The sequence below is a fragment of the Cygnus olor genome, chromosome 14 (genome assembly GCF_009769625.2).
Source record: "Cygnus olor isolate bCygOlo1 chromosome 14, bCygOlo1.pri.v2, whole genome shotgun sequence".
Lineage (NCBI taxonomy): Eukaryota > Metazoa > Chordata > Aves > Anseriformes > Anatidae > Cygnus > Cygnus olor.
Window position 1 is genome coordinate 2,288,494 of NC_049182.1, and position 27,536 is coordinate 2,316,029.

The following is a 27,536-nucleotide window of genomic DNA, read 5'->3' on the forward strand; positions in this document are numbered from 1 at the left end:
CGCTCTAGTCAGATAACTGGGTACTGTTCTGTTCTGTCTGCATCCAAGGCAGGGGACCGATGGAATAATTTGCTGTTTTTTCTTGTTTTGCAGAAGATGAACAAGTATCAGCAGTCTAACCATCGGGCTATCTATGTAAACCACTTCAGAACACGAGGGACGTGGGAAGAAGGACCACGTGAATCTGTTAGCGAACGCTAACGCCTTGCTGCTGCTAACCTCAGTCATTGTGTTTGCCTCTGTCACGGACAAGATCAAACTGGTCGGGTCATAGATCTCTACCTTCCTTCAGTCTACCACAGCCTACAAAACTATTTCTGCCTGTGAAAACAGCAAACCATTTTCAAGGAGCGTGCTGACTACCTGGGTACTGACGTTGGTATCCTGAGATGGACAAGGCTTCGTGCGCTGGGGAGGACTGGTTGTCACGGCCGCTTGAAAATTGGAAGCATTCTTCTGTATGATACCATATAATCCTTGGTAGTTTTCCATTGTCATTATTTTCTACGTGACCATTATATAAATCGGAGAGTGTTATTTTATGAACTTTAAAAAAAAAAAAAAAAATCAAAGTGTCAGCAAAATGGAAGGACATTACTGCAGTATCTGAAAATAATTTATTAATTTAAATTTTTTTGATGGGAATTTCCTTCGTGTTGGGAGTGCTCTGGTTGGCTAATATGGAGATTAAATCAATGTGATAGTAAACTAGTTAAGTGTAAACCATTGTGCTCTCAAAATAAACACAAAACTAGAGGCCTACCAAACGGGACGTTATCAGGTGCAGAAATACGTATGTTTTAGAATGGCTTGGGGTATGTACGAATTGTAAATATAGCTAAAAGCCTTGCGAAGTGTATGCGTCAGCCATGGAAGCACTGCCATCTGCTGGTCCTGCCTGCAACGAACACAACAAAACCCCTCAGCCCTTCAAGTATTTGGAGGAAATTTTTAGCTGCCCGCCAACTAAGGAAATAGTTGGCATTCCCCTCCCTTATTTAAATAATCTTTTTGAAATGTGGAAGCTTTAGCTCACAGTGAGCTATTAGGTGAGTTTGAAGCTTTTCCAAAAGAGCTTTAACCAGGTTTTGCCCTGCAGAGTTCAGCATGCAAAGTGTGCTGCTGTAATCCAAAACTGAATTGTTTGTTGTGGGTTTTAAGATCATCCCACGTGTTCTGGCCTTTTACCAGAGTTGCAGAGGATTTAGGTGCAAAGGTTATCCTCCTCCTCTCCCCCCCCGCCCCAGTCACGTTAAAATTTCTGAAACTGAACCTTAAATGACTTTAGTGCTTAGATGTGAGTATAATGTCTTTTATGATGGGTTGTGTTCATTTGGAAAATAGAGATGATCTCAAAACATATTGTTTAAAAACTTAGGTAAAAATCTTGGTGGCGCTGATGTTGATGAAATTTGACTTACATACCGCCAGTATTAACGCGCAGTCCTCTAGTTTGACTATGGTCAAGTAAATTGCATCTTTGATTTTACTTAGCCAACCAGAGTGCACAGGGGTAAAACTGGAAATACCTGCATTTTCTTTCTTTCTTCGAGCACATGATGCCCCATTCTAGTGTTAAATTGGACATGAATGTGTGAATAATATATATTTAAACATTTAATTGTAAATCTTTGTTGTGATGTTTACAGCCTAAGCTAGAAAGAAGATGTTTGTCATTTTTACAGTGCCTCAAAAATTATTTCTATATCCATAGTTGTGAAAAGCTTTAAGATTTTTTTTGTGTGTGTGCAGGGGGGTGCAAGGTGAATGCAACATTTTCAGAAAACGACAAAAGTACCAAAAACAACCCAAAGCCTTTGATGTGCTTTCCCCATAGCAACTTGGGACTGATACTACCAGGTGAATGTGCATGACCACGCCTGCGTCTGCGCCCGTAACTGTGCCAGACGGAATATTGCCGCGGGGCTGGAGGTGCCCCCCCGTGGGTTGTTCTTCTGGAGACGTCGGTCGGTCAGGAGCAGCAGCGCTGAGGAAGGGATGCCTAACTCACAGCTAAGTGGTTGGCTGTGTTAACTTTTGGCACAAGCATCTGAGGAGGAGCAAGTCGTTGGAAAACGATATTAAAAATTAGTTGAGGTATATCATAATAAAATGCATTTTGCTTTTTCGAGGCCTTAATGAATATAATGAACCTGCACAGGCCTTAATGAGTAAGAATTAATGTAAGTGTCAAAGCAATGCAGGGCAGGGTGATTATTTTCAGCACATATAACGTCGATAATATAACTGTTAAATTGATATTTTGTGGGATATAAATCCAAGTCCTAGTAATCCCACTGCAAGCTGTAGTTGCTTGTTAACTTCTCCGTGGAGTGCGCAATATGCTTCGTGTTTCATCCGAAATCACGCGTTGTGTGCCAGGTGAACTAACTCATGTGGTTTCCATGACCTCGGATGTTGAGCTGCCGTTTATTTCAGCCTGTTGAACAAAAGTTCAGGGGATAAAGGGCTGTGGTCCAAGCGGCTTCCCTTTCCCCGGAGAGCCTGGCAGTGCTCTCTGCGACGCTGCGGGGAGCTCCTGGTCCTTGGTGAGAGTGGGGCTGGGGCTGCCTCTGGCAGCCAGCGAGAGCAGGTGAATAAATCGCCCATTGAACCTTGGTGTTTGCACATCAACAGCCTCAGTCTGTTCTGCAGGACTTTTCAGGACACTGAGAAGTTCTTAAAGTGAGCGAAATTCTTGCTAATCATATTTTCCTAATATCCAATACAGCTAGTGTAAATAAGTCATGCATAAACTATTGACAAATGAGCTCCTACTTCTGCTTCTCCTGACTTGCACAGTGTGGCTTGCTTCTGCTTGTCCTTGCTGTGATTTTTTTTGTTTGTTTGTTTTAAAATCAACCGATCACATTGATCGGGGCCGATAGCCAAATGTAGTGTGTCTGGTATGGATTTGAAGAGACATTATCCCTTTTTTTTTTTTGTAACTAAAATGGAAGTAAGACCGTGGTCAGGACCTGTTGTACACCGCTTTATTCAAGTGATGTCTTCTGGGTCGCAGACTCCTGGCTTAGTGCCTCTGCCAGCTTCCTTTAATCCCTGCTCTGACTTCTGATGATCAGCTGAAATGCCGACTGTCACGTTCTTCCACTCCCAGACCTCCGTTTGCTTGCTTTTCTTCTGTTTGTTTGCTTGTGGCTTGTGGGTGAAAGACTTATTTCGGCTATTTGTGATTTAAACATACAGTATTTCATTATGCTGTATAAATCTTAATCTTCCAAGCAAATCACAAAAAGAGCAAAGCAATTTTGAAAACTTTAATTGGCCTCTCCAGTTGCAGAAAGGGGAAACGAAGATAACTGAGCCCCTGAGTGCTGCTGACATCCCCCACAGATATAAAGCGTGAGATGGAAATGTGCAGGTATTTATTTGCAGTGCACATCTCTGCAGCGTGCACATTTGGGACAGGATGGGCTCAGGGCTGGCTGCGTGCTGCTTCCCAGCTCCTTTGGCTCATCGGTGCCCACGGGATTTGCAGCCCAGAGGTGAGCGGTGCCGCGCTGGGGCGGTGGGACGCGAGGCCCCGGTGGTTCCCCACTGCCCGGGGTGTCCCCAAGAAGGGTCCCTTTCCCCGAGGGCTGGGCCTCTCATCTCCCAAGTCACTTGATTGCAGGCAACAGTGGAAACGTGAAACTGGCATTTAAGTTTTTATAAAACATTAGATTTTTTTTTTTTTAAAGAATAAGCTTCCCACTGCCTGTGCAAAAACAGAAGAAAAAAGGGATACTCTCTCTTTAGAAAAGCTTTACACATTATATTTTAGGATGCTTGTATAGAGGGCAATCTACTTTGAATTCCCAATCCCGCCTTTGCTTATGTTGTGCTTTTTATTGTTTTATCTTTATTTTTGATATACCTGGAATGCAGTTTAGCTTGGTATTAATTAAATTCTAAATATGTGAGCATATTGGCAAAACTGCACAGATGTAATGATATTCCAATAGCAATTGTACTGCACAAGTCAGTGATTGTAAAGTATTCTGTAACAAGCAATGTTTGTCTCCTATTTTTTGATACCTCTTACACTTATGTCTTTTAGAAAGACAGTGCCTCTGTATGCTTTTTGTATTTTTACTGAGTGATTGTAAATATTTGTTATATTTTTGGTTAAGAGAATGTTTAAAAGTACTGTTTATTATCCAATCTATTAATATGTTGGAATCAATAAACAATCTACATACATTAATAGTTTCCAGCAGGTCTTTTTTGGCAGCTGGCGATGCGGAGCCGTGAAGCGCCTGGGGAGCATCGCTTGCCCCGAGGCTCGCCGACGAGCAGCCACCACGGGATTTTGTCCTCCAGTGAGTGCTGGCCCCCAGGTTTTGGCTCTGCCTCCCCCTTCTCAAATTGTACATGGGGGCAGTGGCTGGAAGCGCACCCTGTGTACGTGGGGGTGCACCCGGCAGTGTCAGTGACCCCTCCTGTCCCATGGGAGCACAGGTGGGATGCCACAGTGGGGACATTTTGGGGACACTGGGGTGAGAGGTTCTGCTCACAGGGCCAGGCCTTACGTCCCCCCCTTTTCCCCAGAAGAGCTGCTGCTGCCCCATCAAGCCCCAAATGCTGGGTGCAGCACAAAGCCTGGTGCAGAACCCCCATGGGGCTGCATAGCTCGCCTTGCAAACAGTTACACGAGTAGAATAAAACGGTGTGAGCAGTGAAGGGGGGTTGGAAGCACGGAGATGAAAATATATTTTTTTTCCTTGCCCCCCGAGCTGCTGGTGGTGCCCAGCCCGGCTCCCTCTGCAGGGGCTGGTTTTCCTCCCGACTTGTCCCCATGAGCCTTCACCCTGTAACTCCCATCCCATCCCTCTGTCCTCGTGTAACTCCCATCCCATCCCATCGCTCTGTCCTCCAGCCGTGGGCGCAGCGCGGCTTGAAGCTCTCTTCCCGCAGGGCGGTGCAGCAGGAACATGAGCAAGCTCTTAGGGAAATCTGCAGAGGCAGCAGGTAGCACTCAGGTTTTATTGGAAAGCCTAATGCCATTACGGCCACACTGAATGAGCAATTAATTTTGTAAAATCAAATTAAGAAGCAGCAGTTTCATTAGTGAGCGCTCTTGTTTAATGAGTTATTTTGATTTCGTGTTTTTCTTCTTTCTTTTAGTAGCTCTGAAAGAAAAAAGCAAGCCCCGGTCTTGTTGCCTGTTTGTCTAGAATCGCTTTGACCAGGTATGGCTGCAGAAGCAGAGGTGGGGCAGCAAATGGGATCTCGACCTGGGGCCTGATCCCTCTCCTGCCTCCTTCCAAGCCCAACACACAGCACGTGCTGCGCTGCATCTCTCACCCTGTCCTCGCTGTTCCCTTTCCAGACATTTGTATTAGAGCTGCCCGATCCCAAGCACCTGCTGGAGCAGCGTGTAGCTTCTTGCCTTGATGGAGCTTCACCTTTCATCTGCTCCAGATCACCTGAAATAACGGCCACTGCCTCAAACAGCTGCTGAGTGAAGCTTGAGTTGCATTCCCAGTGTCTTCAGCTAATGTATTTTCTAGTTTTCTGCTGGAGCGCAAGTATCAGTCCAATTTTACTGGGAAGAATTAGTAACTGCTTGTTATTTTGCAATAATGTCATGTATCATGTGCTTAAGGAAAAGCCAAGAATTGTCCCTCCAAAGTAGATAGGAAAAGAGATTAATCCCCGCTCATAGCACAAACGACTGCTCATTTAGCAGATGCTGCCTCCATGCAAACTGTTTTCTGTTTGCTTAAAGGAGGAAATTCCAATAATGAAGGGAACATGGCTGGGGTAGGCCAGACCAGGCTTGGTCAGAGGTTTTCAGCTCTTTACCATTTATTAAGGGAGCGAAATGTGCCAGAGTGGCAGTGTCTGAGCACAGGGAGTGCTACAACAAGTCTCTGCACCACACCCTTCCTCAGCATCTAATTCCCATGGTTTTGAGGCTGGGGAAAAAAATATTTCAGCTGACCTCGATTCAGGAGGAGCACTTAGAGCCCACAATGTCATGACCTGTGGCATCAGCTCTTGTGGTTTGTGCCAGAATTCACGGTATTTTTAACTTTCCTGGAGGTACACGATGACATGAGCTGATCCTGTTTCTTTTTCCTTTTTTTTTTTTTTTTTTTTGGTTGTTGTAGCTGAGCTGACACTGTTGGCAGTGCAGGAGGAAACAAGTTGTTTGCACGAGACGAATGTTAAGCAGGTCCCACAAACATCTCCGGTCGTTCCTCTGTATTCATCAGAGGAGGAGAGTAATTACCAGTACGCCAATTCTGTAAGTCAATCTTGGCTTGGGAGAGATGAAGAAAAATGTTAATAACTGAATTTCAACTGTAGATCTAGTTGCATTTAACACTTATGAGCAGCCATAAAAATGAAGGTTGTAATTGTATGTGCAATTTCAAACCTCACAACGTAATTTTATATACTCAAACATCTGTTTTAGGATCATAGCTGACAGTGTCAGATAATTGGCTTTTTTTTAGACCTATCAGTTAGGCACCATCAAGTTTATTATAAATTCAAACTCATCTATTAGTAAACACGACCCGTGTTAAACAAAGCCACAGGGCAACGGTCCTGGGGATGGTAGGTGCGTGAGATTTTAGGAACAGCCAACATCTGCCTTGCGGCAGGGATGATGCCCATACCCAGAAAAAGTCATTGTCCAAGGCAGGCGCCAGTGTTGTCCCTGTCCTCTGGGAATTGCAGCTAATGGTTGTGGGGAAAGCCTGTGAAACACGGAAAAAATGGTCTGGGAGACTCCGTGACCTGCTGGCTCGGGACTGTGAGCACACCTCATCTCCATCTCGGTGCCTTGTGTTTTGGGACGGGCACAGCACTGATGTCAGGGCGGATAAACAGCCAGCCCTTCCTTGTCTGAAGGATTTGCAGGCTGAGGACATGGGCTGGTACAACAGAAAGCTGTCACGTGCTGTCTGAAAGCGTGACTGCAGGGATGAATTTAGTTGTGAATGTCCTGGGTTTTCCTGTATGAACTTATCTATTAGCCTCTTTGGTGCCCAGCTATAGGGGAGCGGGCTGGAAACCTGCACCTCCCTTCATTGCTCTCTCTCTTTTTAGTTTCTGTACTAATAAAAAGCTACCGGAGAGGAAGGTCTTGTGCAGAGGGGAGATTTGGGGAGAAGATAATGCCTTCCCCCTGGGGGTGCTGGCTGTGCACAAGTGCCTGGATGTGCTGCAAGACCCCCAGGCATGGGGGGTGCCAGAAGCCCTCCATGAGGAGTGCTCCCTGCAAGGGCTCTCCCTGCTTGCTCCTTCCCCTGGCATTGCTCAGAACCTTGCCAAGCAGCTGTGCTGCTTGCAAGGCACCTCGGCCATTCGCCTTTGCCATCTGCAGAGGGAAGTAATTAGATTTAATAGAAGTCACCCTCGATTTTACAGCAGTGGTAATTAAATGTAATTGGAGATGTGACTTCTAAACAAGGCCGTATGTTTCTCCAACAATATATTTGACATCAGAAAGAGCAAACAAGTAAGCAAGGACATGCAGAAGTAGGGTGTGGAGTGGAGGCATTATTTTATCCTCTCTCTGTTGGGTTTGCTCAGCCATTTCATCGCACGCTTGTGCCCGAGCTTAATTCAATACTGCTGGACAGTAATGGGAAACCTGCTGGTGCTGGAGCACCTTCTGTACCATTAGCAAAGCAATGCTTTTAAAAATAATAGCAGTGACAGAAAGTAAGAAATTTCTTGGCTTTCTGCTGCCCTTTTGCTGCACGGGGCTGTTGCAGTGCCACTGCCCGGGGGGCAGGAGGAGGCAGCGGCTTCATCACCGCCACAGAGCGACGTCGCCGTGGGGCCTCTGCTGCTCCAAGAGCCCTCAGTGACTGAAGCACGTACTGAAAGTACGTAATTGTCAGCCAATTATACATTCTAAAACTAAAAAGCTGGTCTTTTGTGGCAGTACAGCCTTCAGAAGCAGAGAAACCTGGTCAATTAGAAGTCAGCCAAGGGAAGTGATTAAACGCGGCCCTGCTGCTCTTTCTGCGGCTGCCTCTGCTCCCCATGTCCCCCTGCCCTGTGATGGGGCCTGCCGCTCCCCCGGGCCTTGCCGAGCCACCACCGGGCCTGTGCAGGGACGTCACATTTCGTCACCAAGCAAACGATGTGTGGCCAGCCAGAACCCCTCAGATCGATAATCCCCTGACAGGCAGCCCTTGGAAATAGCATGAAGTCCAACACAGTTGTTCCGCTTATTGCAAATGATCGAAGGAACACCGGGGTGTGGATCGCTGGGCTCTGGCAGCGTGTCGGCGCTGGGTGAATGTTAAGTGCTGTGGGTGAATGGAGCCGCTTCTTCCCCACTGTGGCCTGGCAAAGATTTCTGTGCGTGGCCACTGATGGGCAAAGGGAAGCGCTGAGGGGCCCGGCTGTGCCATGGCCCTGTCCCTGTCCCCATCCTGCCCCCCTCCAGCAAGGTCTCATGCAGAAGCTTTCCCTGTGGGCTCAGCATGCCTTTCTCCTGCAGGATTGCAACAGATGCAAAGCCATTTTTAACAAAATTGGGAGGATTCTAATATTCACCTTTTTTTTTTTTTTTTTTTTTTTTTTTTTGTCAGCTAACATCTTTTTGAAGAAAAGCAGCCTCTTCTGGCTGTGGAGCCTTGCTCCACATATGTCTCAAGTGAAGCAGCAGTGCATAAGGTACAAATATACCTTATATGCCAAGGCTGTACTAAATACGCCAAGATTTTCCTGATTGAGCTCAGCTTTGGCAGGGGGAGGGAGGGGCGGCCGAGTTGTACCGGTTTCTGGTGAGCCTGTAACATGCTTAGCGAAGTTGTCAAGGGGAATTAGCGCCGTTCAACATCATTCAACCGTCCTTAAATCCTGGTTCTGGTTCTCACAAAAATCAAGCACTTCAATGACAAAATAAAATCCGCTTTGACACACTTCATGGTTTTAGGTCGTGTCCATCCCCCTCCTTCTCATTTGATTTTGTTGTCTCAATTTCAGACATCAGCCAGGGAGGATGATGGCAATGAACGGCACAGCAAAATGAGAGAGCCCTTCCCAGCTTGTCATGTGCTGTGTTCTGTGAGGATTTTGGAACTGGGAGCACTAATCCCAAACTGACACCGCTTTGGTGTTAAAACTGGTCAGCCTCCTGGGAGGCCAAACTTGGAGTAAATGTGAACAAAATTTCAAGCTGCTCATCTGAACTCGCTGTGTTGTCTCGGCTCCACATGCCTTGCATGGGTGCCTGCACCTCTATCCTCATGGTGTCCGTGTTGCACCAGTGGGGCTGGGAGGCCTGGATGTTGTGGTGACATGGGAGAGGTGGCTTCCGCTGCTGCCAGCAGCCTTCCCACCCCGGGCCCTGATGGCAGCCATGGTGTTCCAGCACCCGAGCACCGCTTCACATGGCCGGTCAGCCAGGCTCGGATGCTGGGGAATATTTCCCAGCACAACAAATAACTCAGATTTCTCCATAGTGCTTGAGTGAATGTAGGCTCCCAAATCGAGGTGCCAGTACTTCTGGGACATTTCCAAAAAGCACTTGGCCCTGGCCTCTGCCTATCTTTGATTTCAGTGGGAGGACGGCAGTTTCTGCATCCCCATCACTGCTTATCTGCATCCTAAGGCACTTTAGCACCTGTGGTCTGCAAGACCAGTCACGCCTGAGGATGGGAATTACGGTTCCTGAAGCCGCTTGAACGTGTGGCACCAAGAGGCTGCAAGGAACCGGGGTTGGGCTGAGTGACCCCACTGCTTGTTCCCTGCTGCTGATGCCAGTGGTCGCATGGGGGAAAGCTGTACATATGGGATTGGAATGTGGCGGAGGACCTTGGCATCTATTAAGGGTTTCTTTTCTATTCTTAGAGAAATAAGCCGTTGCAATCCTTTTACATTGCAACATCTTCTGTGAGCTGCAGGGAATTTGGTTGCCTTATGGATAGGATCCGCACTAAGCTCCTTTTCCACGTCGGCTGATGTTTGCTGTGCATCAGAGCAATATTTGATCCCTATCTGGTTTTCTTTTCATCCCCCAGAAGACACACCTCCCACTCTCATGTTTATGAAATTCAAATGAACAGAGAGTCAAACAGAAAGATCCTGTGGCATGAAGTTTGTGTAGAGCTTACGGGGGAGTTGTTTACCATTCTATTCCAGCTGCTGCATTTAATTCAAGGGAGCTTGTTTCTAAAAGCTGCCGCTTCTAAAGGCTACTTAAGATCTTGGACATGTTCTATCCAAAGAACAAATAAACAGTGGAATATTTGAAATGGTTAAATTATTGATGTAGCTTGTTTTTCCTCTCTCTTTTTGCATTTTTTTTTTTTTCTGGTTTGTGTTCTTTTAAAAGCTAACAGCATTTCTGAAGCTTCACATTGTTGTCTCTGGGAAGCAAATGCCTAGGGAGGAATTTTAATATTGCTTTTTCTAATTGCTAGGAAGTGAAGGTTAAGCAAGATAATCAGGCGCTGGGTATTGCTGGCAGATGCCACTCATTACAGACACAGAAGTCTGGTATCAGTTGTGATACAGTTTAGTGTTGCAGCAGTAGTAAAACCAGCACAATGTCATTAGAGTCTTTATAGGACAAACATTTCAGAAGCTGGCTCTATATACCCGTGATGTCTGTGCAAACATTCTTGCTCACTTTTAAAGCTTGAATAAAATCCTAGATGATTGCTAAGCTAGTCGTAATGTCTCCAAGGTCAGAGGAAACTCCCCATATGAGCTTATCTGTGTAAAAGGAAGAAGAAAACTCTCTACCAAACTAACCCTGGTGCCTAAAGAAGCAGCATAATAAAAACCTCTGTAAAGAGGGAAGATTCAGATAGTTAAATTGTGAAGGACCATGATTTTTCCTCCATGGGACAGGAACTGCTAAACGCAGCTCTACAAAGCTCAGCGGTTGAAATGACACTGGTAAATGTCTGTTGACTGCTTCCCTTGTTTTGGCTTTAAGCTATATCTATGCATGATACAATACATATTTATTTGGGGTGCTCTTGTGGCTTTTTAATAGATTTCATCTGCCTTTGGACAGAGATTTTCCTTTGGTGATGACTCTCCATCACCACTGTTAGCAGCCTGTGCTGACAGATCGAGATGTGGCTTTGTCCTGCTCTTGTAGCTGGAGGGGATTTTTGTAGCTTTGTAGGGCTTCGTTGGGATGCTTTGCCAATGTGCTGTGCACCTGTACAATGTCAAATACATACTGCCCACAGCAGCATTTAATAGACTTCCTGATGTCAATGTGAAGTCAATAACTCAAGATCTTAATTGCAGAACATGTCTGGATGCTGGCTCACCTACGATTTTTTCTGTGTCAAATAACTCCTAATCTTTTGAACAAAACTGGATTTTTTTTCTTCTCTATGACCCTAGTAAACAAAAATAACATAGTGAACTGCAGTGCTGTAGAATAATGTTCATTGGTCTGGAGGAAGTGCTCTGAGGTGTGTCCTTTTCTCAGTGAGATAAACATTTACCAAATTCTTCGAATAAGTCAGATTTATAGCATAAAAAGGAAAGTATTTGAACATTTCCATTTGTGAGACCAGAAAGGAAAAGGTGACATATATGCAGAAATATTGGTTAAAAGCTACAGTCACTCTTATGCAATGAAAGCATAATAACTTGATCCTGTGCTGCTCTTTGGGAGTTTCACCTCTTCATGCTGTAGATTATTGAGCTCCTATTACCCTTAATCAGTCAGCAATTCAATGTAGAGCTGAGGCTCAGGTTCTCTTCCCTGATTTTCAGAGCCCTGCACTGGAATTAACCCTGGCAATTTGTCAAGCCAGGCCTGAGAGTCAGGGATTTTGCCTCCTCCATTTTTTGGGAGGGGGCAGCGCGTGGCTGGAGGCTCGGCTGCTGCCCCCCTTGAGCAGGCGGCACCCCCGGCTGGGTGCCTGCAGGAGCAGCGGTGTGGGGCCCCGGTCAGTGAGAGTGGGGGCTCTAAATCATGACTCAGGAACAGCCTAAAATAATCAGCAGGTGCAATTTCTTATAAAGAAATTTTGGTAAATTTGGTAAAGGCAGCCTGTTCTCAAAAGAAGGGAAATGGCTTTTATGGAGGATCCTTGCAAGTCCCCGCACATACTTCAAAAAATAAACAAAATATGTTTTTTATTTCTAGGTGACCTATTCTGATTTTTTTTTCTGGTGTACCCTGTGAGACAACTGGCAATAGAATGGAAGCATTTCTTAAAAATTAAAAGAGGATATTAATTTTAAATTCACATGCTTCTGTGCAAAACTTTTGTGCTGAAACACTCGTAAAATAGCTGGAAATGCTGCTCAGATACTCGTGGTGTTTGTTTGGTTTACAGCTGCAGTCTCAGCTAGGTGAGATCCTAGGGATATTCTTTGTTGATATTCTTTGTTGCGATACTTTTCAAGTACCCAAAGAAATACATGTATAAGTAGTATATGTGTAAGATGAATGTGTGGTTGCAGCTGAGCATGGCAGGGATGGTAAGAGCAGAGCCCTGACCTCCAAGATAAATGATCTTTCCTTTGCAGTTTACTGAATTCACAAATTATTGTGATTTTAGGAAAAATAAAACTTTCTGAGATAGCAAAGGCCAACCCTATATCTCTATCTGTTGAGCAGGCAAGCAGTTTCATGTGTCTCAACAGCCAGCCACGCTGTGGCACGGCCAGTAAGCCCAAAAGATGGCACTGTGCTTCTATTGCACTGTGCAGCAAATTCCCTCTCCAAACCAGACTCACTCACTATTGAGTCTCTCTCAAAAACATTATTTTTCCAAGGCTTTACATACAGTAAAGTCCATTATTGTGAAGGCCAAATTGCTGCCAAAAAAGCCTTCAGCTAAAAAATATATATCTATAAACTAATAACACACCATTCTGATGAAAAATAACACGCAGGGAAGGAGTTTTTCTCAATTATTAATGGCCAATGTTTGTTACATTGTTGTGTTTAGTCCAGGAAGCCTTGACGGAGAGAGGCAGCTTTTCAACACGAATGGCACTTCAACGGGCACTTTGTAAATGTTACAAAGACGAGCCCTGGGATATTTTAAAGCCCTGCTAATGGGAAGGAAGGGAACTGCACGCTGTGGAGACATGGGGCATGGGGCACATTTCGGGTGCGCCCTGGTGAGAGCATCCCCAGCACAGCCCTGCGAGCCCTTAACATGAAGGAATTTAGACTTTGGGCAAGGTAGGTAGTAGGTGTTAACAGGGAGAAGGTTCTCGACCCTCTGGCCAGTGTAAAAGGTTTTTTCCTTTCCAGAAAGGGCCAAGACCTTCCCCAGAGCCGGCACCGCTCCCGTGGTTCCTCGCCTCTGGTTATCCAGCTCCCAGCCGGATGAATTATTTAGGATCAGAACATGATTTAAGCACTCGATCACGGCGTGTTACCATTGTTTGTGATGCTACCCTTTGCCTGCCCTTCCCCTTCCCATGGAATGAGCAGGATGCGGGGCCCCCCTGCCCACCACGGCTGTCCTGGAGGAGTCGCATGGCTGAGTACCCCCATGCCGTGTGTATGTGCCCCAGAAACAAGATACCTTGGGAAGGCCATTTTAAGAAAGAGATGTAAAATACCATTTTTTTTTTCCCCCACCAGACTGCTATTGGCCAAAATATTGCATTTTCTGGCTGCCTGTTCCCAGCTGGGACCCTGCCCAGAGGCCAGCTCCTGCAGCAGAGCGGATGGCAGCTGCCCTCGCCAGTGGCTGGAGACCCTGGAAGGCCAGTGATGGTTTTCGGAAGGCATCACGTTTCCCTATCCCGCTGCTCCTGAGGGCTAACTCTTTGCAGGACAAGCACACTGCTGCACACACAGAGCTCTGTAGCTTTAGGAGACTTAAGATATGTTGGTGGAGGACTGGGGTGGTAAAGGTGTGCGGATTTTTGGGAGAAGAAGCTGTGACACAGTGCAGGTTTCCTCCAAAGCAACTGGGCTGTCCTTGAAGGGCTGTTGCAACCTCCTGCCCTGGCAGCTCTCAGACAGCTGACAGCAGGGTTGCAGCCCAGGATCACATCTGTGTAAGCATCTGCAGCAACCCAAGAAATGGAAATTTAATGCTGAAAGGGGGTGGAGGCACTGGGCTGAGGGATCTGAAGGCACTCCTATTCCCTGGTGAATTCACTTAGCCCGATTGCTTAATTGGAAGTGATAATGCAGCATTTTTTGATCTGGCAACATCTATGCTGTGGTTTATGAAATTGGCTGAAAAGCTCAAGAATAGCTGAATAGTGGATGAAAGACCCCAGAAAAGAAGACAGGAGGAGAACAAAGTTTATTTCATTAAGAAAATGCAAGTATAAAGGAATAGAGCTTTTCAGACCAGCCTCATTAGAAACCTAGACAAATTAGTGACATTATGGCTTATTAATTTTCATTCTGCCAAGGACAAAAAACCTTGTGGCAGAAAGCTTACAATAGTGACAAAAATAAATGCTAAGAGAAACTGTTTTCTCGCTTAAACACTACCCTTTAATATAACTGCAATCTCTTGGTTTTAGCTTTAAAAAGATGAGGCCATTTATTTAAACATAAATCAGGAAATGAACTGACTGTGTTTAGCACCTGAATTAGAATATTTCACGATCTTGGGTGGCTGAATATCTTCAGAAAAATGCAGCCAGTGAAAATGTTTTCCAAGGATATATTTGTGGGGAACAGACTCACACGTAGACCTTTTATTTTATTTTTTTTTTTGAAAGCTAATTTGTAATGGTACATGTGCAAGTGCATACATATTGATTTTATTAATGAAAATTAAGCATGTAAAAATTTGCCTCAGTGGAGACTGCAGGGTAGAGAGAAGGAAGGTTAACCGTACTTAGCATTTATATAGTTTTCTTCTTCAGGATTCTCCGCACATCGCTGCTCCGCGCCAGACCCTTGATTGGGATGCAGGGCTCCTCGCTGCCAGGCTTCTGTCTCTGGGCTGTGGCACACATTGTGAGAAAGATAAAACAGAAATAAAGATCTCTCGGCCAGCTGAAAGTAATGCAAACTCAGAGCCATTTGGCACCGGCCCTGGATTTAGGCACAGACGCGTTCTTGACAATTAGAGAGGGGAGCAGAGTCCTGGGCTGCGGATGCAGGCGCTTCCTAAGAGCGAGCCAGATATCACAAGGCTGCTCTTGGTCACGTGGAGCAGGAAAAAAACCCGGTGTGAAATAAAGGAGATGCTGCTTGGTCCGTGCCCCAAACTAACAGGGAACGTGCCAGCTCCCGAATCTGGATGTGAAGGGCTCCCTCAGCCTCTGCCTCACTGCTGCCCCGTGCCCTTGCTGCTGTCCTGCCCTACGGTGTCATTGCACAGCCTTGCCTCTTCCTGAGCTGAGTTGGTATTCCTAACGCAAGAGAGGCACTTCGTTACTTTGAACTGATTTTGACTGACAACGTCCCACTGATGTGCTGGAGTGGAAAGGCAGTGGCGGGCTTACGGCTTGCTGCTAAAACAGGAGCCCTAACAGGACCACCACTCAATAGCAAGGAGTTTTAGGATCGCTACACAGGTATGTATGTGTTCCTTGGTGAAGATTTGCGCAGGCTTTCCTTACAGCTGACACACGTGTGAAGCACCAGTGGGATTTTCAGGTCTTGTGTCACCTCCTGCCTCACGCGGAGCCTGCGGGGGTACCTGTGCCATGTGGCGGCTGCTCGCACCGCTTCTGAGGCAGGGTGGGATGGCAGGGCCAAGGATGACGGGGAGCACAGATAGTGCTCCACTCCACCTAGACTTGTTAAATGCTGTCTGCATAACTGTGGATGAAGTGACACAAATCCCACTCTTTGGCCAAGACATTAAGGTGTACTAACGCCAGCCTGCAGAGCCCATTAGCAAAGTGCCCACAGGAGCTGACGACCCATGGATGCAGCGGGCATCTCCAAGAGCTTCCACTTTGCAAGTGGCCTTTGGGGGCATCTCCTGAAGAGATGACGGAGCTCCAGGACTCCACTGGATACGTGTCACTCACATATTTTTCTGCTTTTTCCCCAGGCCATGCAGCTGCAGGACCTGCTGCAACGCGCGGATGGTGCTGGACTTGCAGGTGAGCTGGGCTGGGGGTGTCCTTGTGCCGGGGGTGCACGGCTGTGAGCGGGGCCGGGGACGAGGGTGGGCTCAGCTTGGCTGCTCTCCCCAGCCCGTGCCCGGCTCCCTGGGCTCCGCGGAGGTTTTGCAGCTGGCTGCTCAAAGCCCCAACAAGAATCTTACAGCAGCTGACAGAACCAGCCTAGCTCTCGCTCGGTTCAAATCCCTCGAGGTGCCAATCTGCATTTCCAGGCACCTACGAACCTCTGCACGTCTCCCCATCGGGCTTTCTGAGCCGGGCACTGATCTGGCACATCAACCTTCAGATAAAACGGATGTTCCCAGATCTGAGCAGTTTCTGAAGTGAGAACCAGAACTTCTCAGAGCTGTGATGTGTTCAGAATTGTCCATGCCAATGAGAAAGTAATTTCTGGAGCTGGAGATTTGCTTTTTTTTTTTTTTTTTCTTTCCTGTTGCATGCATTTTAAAGGGCTTTTGTTGCAGTTGCTTTTTTTCATTTGCGCTAAAGTGAAAGGCAGGAGAAATTTCTATCAATGGTAACACATAAAACATATTGGGAATTGTTTGGGTCAAACAATTTTGCCCTTTTGTAAAATGATGCTTTAGGAATATTATCACATATATTGGTTATATTAGCAAGCTGTTTACCCAGGCAGCTGAGAGGCAAGTGCAGCCTGCCAGTTTCACAGGAAGACAAAGACAGAGTGGAGAGTGTTTATACGGTCCCGCATATAAATGACTTATTTATTTTGATAAGATTTTACAGAAATCCAAGGGAGAGGTTTGACATATAACTATAAAATGCTTATCAGCATGAAATAATGCCCACTTTCTGTGCCTTATGTGCTGAGCAGTGATGATACCTACCTGGGTAGGTGTCTTCGGTTACTACCCTCACTGTACATGTATTTTGATGATTTCAAAGGATTTGTTCCTCTTATTCTCCATCAGCCCCACCCGAGGCAACAGCACCCACTGAGCAGGTCGCCTGCTCTGAATTTGTCTCTCAGTGCAGTTCCTTTGCCCTAGAGGTGGGACATGAGCACGGTGGAGCCCCCTGGGGCACAGGGCTCAGCTCTGGTGAGCATCACAGTGCCGGGGCAGGGAGCTCTGCCCCGTGGTGGTTAGGGAGATCCGTGTGTGTTCCTAGGAGCAGCACATCATGGGTTATTAGGTTTGCCTTTAAAAACAATAAAAATAAGTAAACGAGAGAGAGAGAGAGAAATAATCCCTCAAGAATGAAAAATTACTTAGAATACGCTGTCAAAACAGCAGTGCTACAACGTCACTTCTGCAATTACAGGGATCGTGCATGCATGAGTGATGAGACTTTTACATATATGAGAAATGAGGAAAAGGTCTTTTAAAATACACTTTAGTTTTACTTTATAATTGTGTGGATCCAGGATGATGCATCACAGAGATATCACTATGCTGAAGTATGAAATTGTTTGAACATTTATTTTTATCTAGAAGTGGTGCCATGAGCAATGCTTCAGAATATTCTGAATTGACTAGAATTATATTAGTCATATCTTTATTATAAAGACAGTAATTTATTCAGTACATTTAGAAGGTTCTGATTTTCATCTCTGAAGAGCTGAAGGGTCAAAACATAAATTAGAGTAGCACATGGCAGCGCTGAAAATCCATGCTATTTAAGGACTAACAGTGATAATATCTTTCAGAAAACTGCTAAAACATATTTTATGCAGTGGAGAATTTGTACACCTGGAAAAAAGTGATCATGCAATAGGTGAGCAGCACGGGGGAATTAAGTCATAATACGGTAGCGATAAATGAAGGGTATGCACTATTTTAAAAGCAGTCCTGGGTGCTGAGCCCCAGTATGGCATCCCAAGTCCTCGTCACAGCAGGGACACTGCTGCTTTGTGCAGCCTTGTCCAAAGAAGTCGAATGCAGTTTTTGCCTCTCTTGGCTTGTCTGCAAAAAATCCCACATGGGATTTTTTAAGAGTTCCTATTTGCAAAGAACTTTGAATTCTTCATATGGAAGGTACTGAATAATGCAAACAATATCATTATTCTGCAAACCGCTGTTTAATAGCTGCAAATTGCCTCTTGTCTGGAGTGTAACAGACTGCACTTACCATTCACACCTGTCGACTGCTAACAGTGATCTTGAGGTTCACTGTCCATAATAAAAATAATCCCAGAGAAGAAGTATTCTAGGTAAGCCTGGGTTTCTGGCATTGTATGCAATGGCATAAAGACTTGATCGCCTTTAATGTGTATTTTTTTGTTGTTTCCACAAGAAGCAGGCTTGAAAATCTCAGATGTTCACCATTTGGGCTCTTTAAAGCAGCCTGCGTAGTCAGTCTTGTGCTGCGTGGTCCCGAATTGCAATGCTGCGCTCATAATACAGCTCAGGTTTTGTTTTCACGTACCGGATTTTGGTGGTTCAGTGTATTTGAGGCTAGCACAGCCCATTTGGGCTCTCTCACTCAGAGTCACCGCTTTGTTTTTATTTTTAGCTTGCGCAAGTGCTATAAAATGTTAAACCAAAAGTTCAGACTAACAGGAGACTCATATGCAGAGGAGAATCACAGCACTGCTTTTTCAATTATTAACAGGGAATCTGGTATTTTGAGCAATAAGTGTGTAGGCTGGAAGCTTTCGTGGTTGTTTTGGAAAATTCAGCTGTTGCTCATGCTGGAGGAGGTGAAACATCTTTCTCCGGATACAGTCTCTTCCCACCCTGGCAGTTCTGAGAACTGCTTGCGAGCATTACAGATTTTTCTTCGGTATTTTCACCTGTGCCAGAACCGCAGGCACTGAAGCGGATTCTGCTGCTAATTGCCTCCATGAATCTGGAGAGCGGTGCAGTGTGTGTTCATATTGGCTGTCCTCTTCCGGGCTCCGCTGACACAAGCGTGTGAAGACAAGGGCATCTCAAAAGCACAAATTGCTTACTGACAGTATTGGATTGCTTGGTAACCATTTGCTTAGGGCAATTACCACTAATTATTTAATGGAATTGGAAAAGCAGAAAAATAATCTATAAAGGGTACTAAGGACACATTACTGTGTGATAATGGGATTTTACAAGGTAGACAAAAAATACCCAACTCTAAATGTGTCTGGGTAGATGTACAAAAAAGAAAAAATATGTTTCTTTCCTAGGTGTGGTATTTCATGAAAGAACTAAAGACTAAACCACATCGTATGAAACATAAGATTAGGTTTTGGCTGATATTTATTTACAGAGTAAGGTCTTTTAGATAATTTAGAAATTACATAAAGTGCATCTAATTTTATTTCCCCAGCTAAATGCACGAGGTTCTATTTAAGCTAAAATTAGCTATGTTTTTTGTCTAGACCATCTGTAGATGTAATTTTATCGTGCAGAGTACAAGCACACCCAGTCGCAGCATGTAGTGACTCGAGACTCCCATCCTCTCCAAGGGGAGAGGAAGGAGAAGTGCTCCCGTCTTGGAGCTGTGGGATGGGTTTTTCCTCCCCTCGCTCAGGGTTTCTGCTTTCTGTCCCAGCACCCCTTCTGCTAAATGACCTAACCTGAAGTTGGGCTCATGGCAGATTGTCACTTTGTTTTGTTGCCCCTGCACCTTTCATCTGTGAAATGAGTGTAGTGAAACCTGTTTAAGTCACATGGATGCTGTGAGGGTTGTTAGATTAAAAGTGTTTTTGGACTGTCAGTTGGAAGAGCAAGCCCAAGTATTGACTAACGGTAGTTCTGGGCTTCACTCAACTTCTGTATTAAATTAAGATGGCAGCTTAATTTGGGACAAAGTTGTTTGATCATATGAAGCTCCCAGCAAAGAATTTGGAGAGCTGGCTGGGATGCCGGTGCGTGCTCGGTGGCTGAGCACTGTCCCCTCGGAGCAGGACGAGACGTGCCCATCGCTCACTGGGCAGACCCTGCCTGTCCCCTCGTGGTCTTGGGTACAAGATGTTCTCTGCAGTCCTCGCCAACGCGGTGACATGATATTTGCCGTGAGAGCTGGTTATGTTGGGGGTGATCTTGCTCATTGTTCTCCTGGGTGTCCTTCTAGCTACTGAGGTATGAGACAAGGGCTCTGCCCCTTGCTGCTTTTACTTTCTAGGAAAGCCAAATTCCAGGTACCAGTGTGGTGTTAGCACCAAAACAGTATTTATGCCCTTGGAAAAACAACCAAATTATTTGGATTTGATCTAGACTTGATTAATTCCTACATCTTCTTTTGTGTTTTATTACTTTAATTACTTTAATTGATGGTACTCTAGAAACAATCCTTGGGCTGCAATGTGGCATGGAAGTACTGTGGGAGTGTGTTTACTAAAATTCTGACCTGTTGGATATTTGTATGTGGGACAGGATCCAGAGAGTCTAGAAAGGATGAACAGTAATAATAGTAATAACAATACATCAAGGTATAATGCTGAAAGGTATTCTAATTAGTACCACAAGTTTGTTAACAAGCAGTAATTGCAGCTTTTTTTGTTGTTCGTTATAATTAGAATTCTCATTCCAACAATTCACATTTGTTGGAGTCCATTAGGAGAAAAAGAAATCTGTCCTGGCATAATCCTGTTGACTCAGAACTGAATGGAACCGGGGGTTGTAATACACACTGGAAACCCCTCCTGCGTGGGGCTGTTTGATTTTTGCCAAGCCAGAAATGCCTCTCACAAGGGGTGTCTGTGGGCAACGCTCCCAGTTAGCAGTCCTTTTGCATCGTGCTGGCCAGGCTGTGCTTACTGAGCACTGCTTTTAATGCGGTTATAGATCCGGGCTGCTGTGCCATCAGTGCTGGAAAAAAAATACTCTAATAACGTCTTCCATTCAAATGGAACCTCACTGCATTGATTCAACGTATAAGCTCTTCCTTATTGTTTAACCTAAGGACTTGCTCACTGATAACAAGATTTTTAGTTGCATTTAAGTCATAATGTTATCCCTTTAATCACCTTTGTGGCTTGTGAATTGGATGCTGAGATGGTTTGGGCCTCTGGTGCCAGAGCACGACCGAAGGTTCATGGCAGAGCTGGTGCAGGTAGGCAGCAGGGCTGCGTCGCTGTGTGCCACTGCAACTGCTTAGACATGCGAAGCAAAGAGAAAAAGAGCAATGCAATCAGCTGGCCTAAACAAGTGGCACCTCTCCCGTAGCTGTTATCTAAGAAAGATTGTTGGTTTGATGGAGAGGCTCTAGACAGAGGGATTTAATAATGCAAATTTGATATCTTGGTTTTAAAATCCTGTAATTACAGATTTAATCTATCTGTTGATGATATCAGACATTTCCTAGGTAGCACTGTTAGATGCTATTTGTAGTCAGCCTATTGGCACAATGCTGCTGCGTGCTTCAGAAAGTTATGCAAAACAACGGCATGACCAAAATAAGAAAACTGAGATGTGAAAATACTGGGACTGGGCTCTGCTCCTTGAGAATGAGACTCTGAGATGCTTTTTATAACCTCCCGCTTCACTATCTTCATATTGACTCACATCATTATGCAAATGCCATAAATTGCAATAAAATCAATTAATGTGCTATCAAGTCTCATAAAAATATGCACTCATTAGTTTACTGCTGAGACAGTATTTCTGCTCTGCTTGCTTATGGCCAAGGCAGAGGAGGGCTGTGCGCGGTGCCGGCTCCTGTCGTGGGAATAGCCGGGTCCCCTTCTTTCCGTAGCACAAGGGGCTGGGCGGCCAACGTCCCGCTTGCATCCTTCGAGCTGGGCACAGACCAGCTGGGATGGAGTTTTGTGAAGATGCCTCAGGATGTGAGGGAACGAGGGCAGTGGTGGTGTCCAGCCCTGCTCCAAAATCTAACCTCAGGGCCTGAAACACCTGCCTGCGCGCAGGCTGCAGACAAGCCGTGACTGGCTGAAATTGGATAGAAAATGTAGGCGGAGAAATAATTCCTTATATAAACGTTTCGTGGAGAATTGTAGCCTGTGAAAGGCAAACTCTCTGCTTTGGTCTTTTCTTACCCCTTTTCTGTAGTACCTATATCATAGGGATCGCGATTTATTGGCCAGGCAGTTCTTGTTCTCGCTGCCAGCCTGGCGAATGTAGGCTCTACCTACAAAGAGAGGCTCTGCAGGCTGCTGAGCAGTGTCTGGGTTCTGTGTTGGTAGCAGGAGACCTCCTCTCGCCCCAGACCCCTCCTGCCTGCCTGGGAGGGCTACCTGCAACAGCCCTGTCGTAGCAGCACGAAAATAGTGCAGCAATTCACTGCAGCTCTCTGCAGTGCAGAACTGGCTCCAGTTTTTGTGCAAAACAGATTTCTGTGGACCTGGCTGGTACCTGAGCTCAAAGGGATGTCTTGGCTAACTTGTACATTCAGTATTACCAGGAAAAAAATAAAGGAGTATCTTTTTGCCCTAACATTGCAAAAATAGAGAGATCTTCTCCTTAGGTCATGTTATGTAGGAGATCCCACCCAAAAAGAGAGGTTTACATGAAATATGTGTCCTTAAGCCAGGAGCTGAGTAATGTCTTTCCCAGAGTGTTAATTTTGAAAGATTTTTACCTGAACACAGTCTAATTTAATACTGGGATGTCTCCATTGTAGGATACTGCCTTGACTTTGGATTTAACAAGGTCTTAATGTGTATGTCCGAGGCTTGACCTGTCTGAAGGGTAGTTTAGGAGAAAGTGCAATTGCACTATAAATAATTCACTTCTGTGCCTTGGTTGCCATTCACTGTAGCCCTTTTAATACCCCATAAACTCAAATGTACCATGCTGTTTCTCTCAGTTTCAAACTGCTCTCCCAGGGACAGAAAATGGAATAGCACCATCAGACCATATGCTGTGGAGACCAGAGAGCAGATGAAATTGCAGTGGTACTGACATGTGCTTGATTTTTCTAGTTGTAAAGTTCACGTGCTGAAATAGCTCGTTCCTTTGCCTCTGTGTAATATGCATCGAGAAGGCATTTAAATGACAAGTCCTATTCGGGACGCAATGTCACCTCAGGCTTCAAAGTGCACTTTGGGGTGTCGGGCTGAGCGCCCAACTAAATGGGCCACGCTTCCAAAAACAACAGTAGGTGTTGTTCTTTAGATGATATGACATTTCCTCATCCGCTCTTTATTAAGTCGGTGGGGGGAAAATTGTAATAGCATGATGTGCAGCTGTCCTTGGTAGAATAACTTATGCGTGATTATTTCCGAAGAGCTGGCCCCACAGCTCCAGCAGAAGTTGATGGGAATGATGAGTGCTGAGTGATTTGGGGCCAGCACAAGGCGCAGCCCTATTTAACACATCACCTGTGCCCTCACCAGTCCAAACGGCCCTGCTAGGTGACAAAATTATGGGGATTTTTGTTAAATCCACCTCACATGGAACAAGAATGGAGAGCTCAAGCTCCGAGATGATATTTGCACAAGCCTCCTTTGCCTATCTACATTTGGGTTTGATTGAAAATCAAAGTGGGGTTCACCCCCCCACTCCACAGAGCACCAAAGTTATCACTGTGACCTGTTTCTTGCTGCTCCTTTTCCTCCCTCTCTTCTCGTGCTTTAGTGGACTTACTTCAGGCTTATGTCATTGTAAGTAAAAGGACTATCATCTGGCTCATGGGCACCTTGAATTTGTCAGCAAGGAATCCCAAATGAGTTTTTCCTGAGTTATAAAATGCACAGCACCCCTAAGGCTTCTGTCCCAGCTGGCAGGAGACCTGGAATCCCTGCTCTACCTTGTACAAGCCTCCATTAAGCAGTGCAAAATTGGTCCATTTATAATTCATTTTAGAGTCTAAATCTCAGGATGATGTTGAAATGACTCAAGCTTCCTGGACGACAGCCAGGAGTTGTCCTTCCCCTTTCTTGTTCCTCCAGAAGAAGTGTGTTTTCAGCACAAAACTCAATTAGGATGGCAGAAGTAGCTAGAGCATGTGGGAACAAACGCTGCTCCTTGGCCATGACCCCATTCAAGTGCTTTACATCTAGAGCTGGGCATGGGCTCTGGCCTCGTATCCCTAGCCCAAGCCCCAGTGGCCTCCCTTCTCTTAGCGTTTAATTAGTTCTTGTTTTCCCAGTGTCATAAGTTCTTAATTATTACTGAAATGAGGTATGAGAGCCTGGCTCCACACATGCTGCGTACTCTGCAAATTCCGGGTTAAGCTGGAGAACATTTTCCCATCTCAGGGAGTTTCCACCTGCACCAGTGGATCAGTGTCTTGGTTTTGGAATAATCTAGCTTTAAAGCTCCCCACTGCTGACTTTTCCTCAGCTGCCTTTCTGACCAGGCCAGTTCCCTCTGCTTCCTTTGGCAGCAATGGAAATCCAATGTTTGTAACCTGGTGGCAACTTCGTGACCTGGGATGTGACAGCAGGTGAGACCACAGAGCTATGGAATGGAACCAGGGGAAGAACTGGGCAGTTAGAAAGGGAAATGCGGCTGTTTACAGACAGCCATGAGCCATGCTCCATGAGCAATCAAAGAACTAGTTCTACCCCTCGAAAACAGGGTCATCTGCTCCCCGGTGCTCCTCTGCATCTCCCCATAGGGTTATCTCCCAGCCGTTGGCTTCCTGGTGCTTACAGAGTAGCTAAGCTTTGGAGACAACTTGTAAAGGAAGCCACCGCCTGGGATGTCTCGTATCCCTACAAGGGACAGCTGAATTTTGCAGCACTGTCTTTCTTCTAACAACAGCACTACTTTCTATTCCTTTACCTGCTTTACGGTTGCTTTCCTTTAAGTTTTGGGGTCAAACAGGTCCCCGGTGTCCCCTGACCCAGCGCGCTCTCCTCCACCTATGTCAGAAGCTGTGAATGTCACTTCGTTTCAGTGCCAGGTGATAAATCACCTCTGCCTGCGGACCGCAGGGTTGGGGGAAGGCACGATTAATATCCTGTCGGTGCTGGCAGCAGGGTTTTGGCGCGCTTAAGGAAGGCAGCTTTGTAATGGCTTAATGCCCTCTTGCTCGTAAGCTTAACATTAACCACATGCTTAATAAATTTGCTTTCTCATGGCGGGGTGGGGGGGGGGCAGAGCAGTGACTGAGCACTGGACTTTTCCAGGCTCTGTGCCTTTGCCAGCTCATTCTGTAATGCTGCAGAAAGTCATTTAAATGTCTCCAGTATGTAAGTTTACCCAACTGTAAAATTGGGTGTAATAAGACTTGCTTACTTTACAGCTAAGGTTTAATTCAATTTTGTTTGCTGTGTGGTGCCAGACCCCATCTAGCAGGTGTAATGGGCGAGGTGCTCTACACGGGCAGCAGGGAGGGCTGTCCATTAGCAAAGACGTTGTCATTAAGAAAAGCCCTGGAATGGAATACAGAAAGCAAACGGCAGCAGACAGAACCAGATAATTATTGCTCCCGTATCACGTAACCCTCCAGGGAACAAGGTGAAGGGGCTCGTGGGGAGCGCCTGTAGCAGAGGGACGAGCACTGCCGCCAGCCTGCAGCGAGCTTTGTAGGCTGGGTCCTGGGGAAGCCTCGCACGCCCAGCGCCTTGCCCTGTGCACTTCTGCAGGCACACGCGGCGGGGCGAAGCCGAAACCGAGCAGCAGGTTGGGAAACCCTGCTGCTGCACGCTCGCCTAGACCCCGAGAAATGCCAGTAAGAGCAACACGCTTGTTTTAGCTCAGCTGCCCTCAGGCTGCTTTGTTATGCTGAACAGCCCCGTTGCGCGGAGCGTGTATTTTGTTTTAAGTGCACACATTTATCACCTTCACCGGTGATTTATAATATGAAGCAGATTCGAAGAATATGGGATGTGGTTTCTCCTGCCTGAAAGCTTTCTGTTTGTGTTTCTTTTTTCAGTGCTTTCACATGGCGGTGCGAGTCCCTGCCTATCTGGGGGAGAGGTGCTCTATCAGAGGTTGCCAACCTTTATTAAACTCCTCTGTGTTGTGCTTGTGGCTGGAGGGCAGCTGAGCTGGGCCCCGTCTTGGTCTGCACGTGGAAAAAGTCACTGCCTGGAGGAGCTGAGAGTCCGAAAATGGGAGCAACCGGGTGATGAGGGATGCATGGCCCACATACAGGTGAGAATGGGGAAACGGCAATCACAGACAGGTGCACTAGGTGCAATTTGGCCGTGCCACTTCCAAACAGCATAACGTCTTGTTCTCATTGCCTGTTTCCAGCCCAGATTTGATGCTGCTCTCACCACAGCACTGTGCAGCGTTGGGCTGGGGCCAGCACCACACCGGCCACCGACCAGCGGGGGTCTGTGGGGACCGGCAGTGCCCGTGGGCAGGGTGTCAGAGGCAAGACCCAAACTTTTATGCAGTCTTTCTAAGTGCTAATGAACCTTGTAAGCAACGGCTCACCGAAGGGTATCAAGTCCCAGCTGTTCTCCCCAGGGAAGACAACCTGGCAGAAATTGCACACTATTTGCTGAAAGAATCTCTAGTTTCTGGAGCCGGTGCAGACATACAGGAGATGATTTAATCCGTGCTTGCAGAGGGATCGCTACCCTAGGGGGGCTAGGCTCCTTCCAACACAGCTGTGCTTTCCTTATAAAAATATATTTTTTTTTTTCTGGTATTATTTTCTCCTTCAAACCCTCATGATACCTGGTCACTGGTATGATTTTTGATTTCCAGGTGAGAAACAGAAGGGAACAATTTTATCCAGAGCACCCACCAGAGAGGTGCTCTGTGTGAATCGTTTGTGAGCCTTTACTAGGGCAGGGTCAGATTTCCAGCAGTGAGATCAGAGAACCTCAGGTGCGCGGCTGGAGAAATTCAGTTTTTTTTCTATTTCTTGATTTACTAGTGCTGACATAAACACCATAGCTGACATTTTTGAAGTGATCATAGAGAGCCCTTGGAGCTGAGCGAAGCTGAAGGGCAAGGACAACATCTGCATTCACCTCCTACCAGGAGAAGATGGCAAGTCCTAGGACAACGGCAAAAACAAAGCTGGAGGGACAGGGGTGAAACTTATGTGCAAAAAAAAAAAAAAAAAGATCTATTTTGAATTTTATTGCTGAAATGATAAGGCTAAGCAAGTTGTGCTGGAAACTGTTCTGGCTTGCCCATAGAATTTGTTCATAATCTACAAATGACATTAAAATCCACGTTGCTAACCTATCTGCTTGCAGCTGTCTTGGTATCTGATGCCTAAGTTACCATGGACATCTTTGTTTTGGATTGTGTTACAGGTAAGGTGTAGCGTTATCCTCTTACAAGCTACACATTAGTTTAACCCTCCAAGATAATAATTTCTTATGGTTCACTGTAATACTTAAGGCAAAAGGAAGCATTTTAGTTCTCAGATGTAAAAATGTTGCAGCTTTATGTAACAAATTTTTGGCATTACAAAAGATCTACTATCATCAGTTATTTATTCACAGTTATGAATTGCATTTTTACATTGCATATTGCTATAAAAAGAGAAGATTCAACATTTCTTTCAGTTGTTGTTTTGTTTTAGTAAATTGAAAGCGGTGATTTAAGTTTCTGCATTCGGGTTTATTTCTGTCTCCCAGTGGAACAATATAATCAACAGTACCTACTATCGCTTTCATTTTTAAGGGAGGATGGATGAACCAGCTTTCCTGTGCATCCTGTATGAAGTTAAATTAAATACATATTTTGATTTTTTTTTCT

At 45.7% G+C, this 27,536-nt stretch overlaps 1 protein-coding gene and 1 long non-coding RNA gene across 9 annotated transcripts in view; both read left to right on the plus strand.

The window, feature by feature from the left end:
* Positions 1-4,203, plus strand: part of RAPGEF6 (Rap guanine nucleotide exchange factor 6) — a 125,025-nt gene extending 120,822 nt beyond the window's left edge. For all 8 annotated transcript variants that reach the window (XM_040573964.1, XM_040573968.1, XM_040573966.1 and 5 more), the window contains one exon: positions 94-4,203. In XM_040573964.1, the coding sequence (XP_040429898.1) occupies positions 94-119 (26 nt within the window). In that variant the 3' untranslated portion in view covers positions 120-4,203. The remainder of the gene's footprint in view (positions 1-93) is intronic.
* Positions 4,204-14,822: 10,619 nt separating this feature from the next.
* Positions 14,823-26,857, plus strand: LOC121078158. Its single transcript, XR_005824468.1, has 3 exons — positions 14,823-15,459; positions 15,945-15,996; positions 25,744-26,857. It is a non-coding gene; the product is annotated as an uncharacterized LOC121078158 (long non-coding RNA).
* Positions 26,858-27,536: the final 679 nt, after the last annotated feature.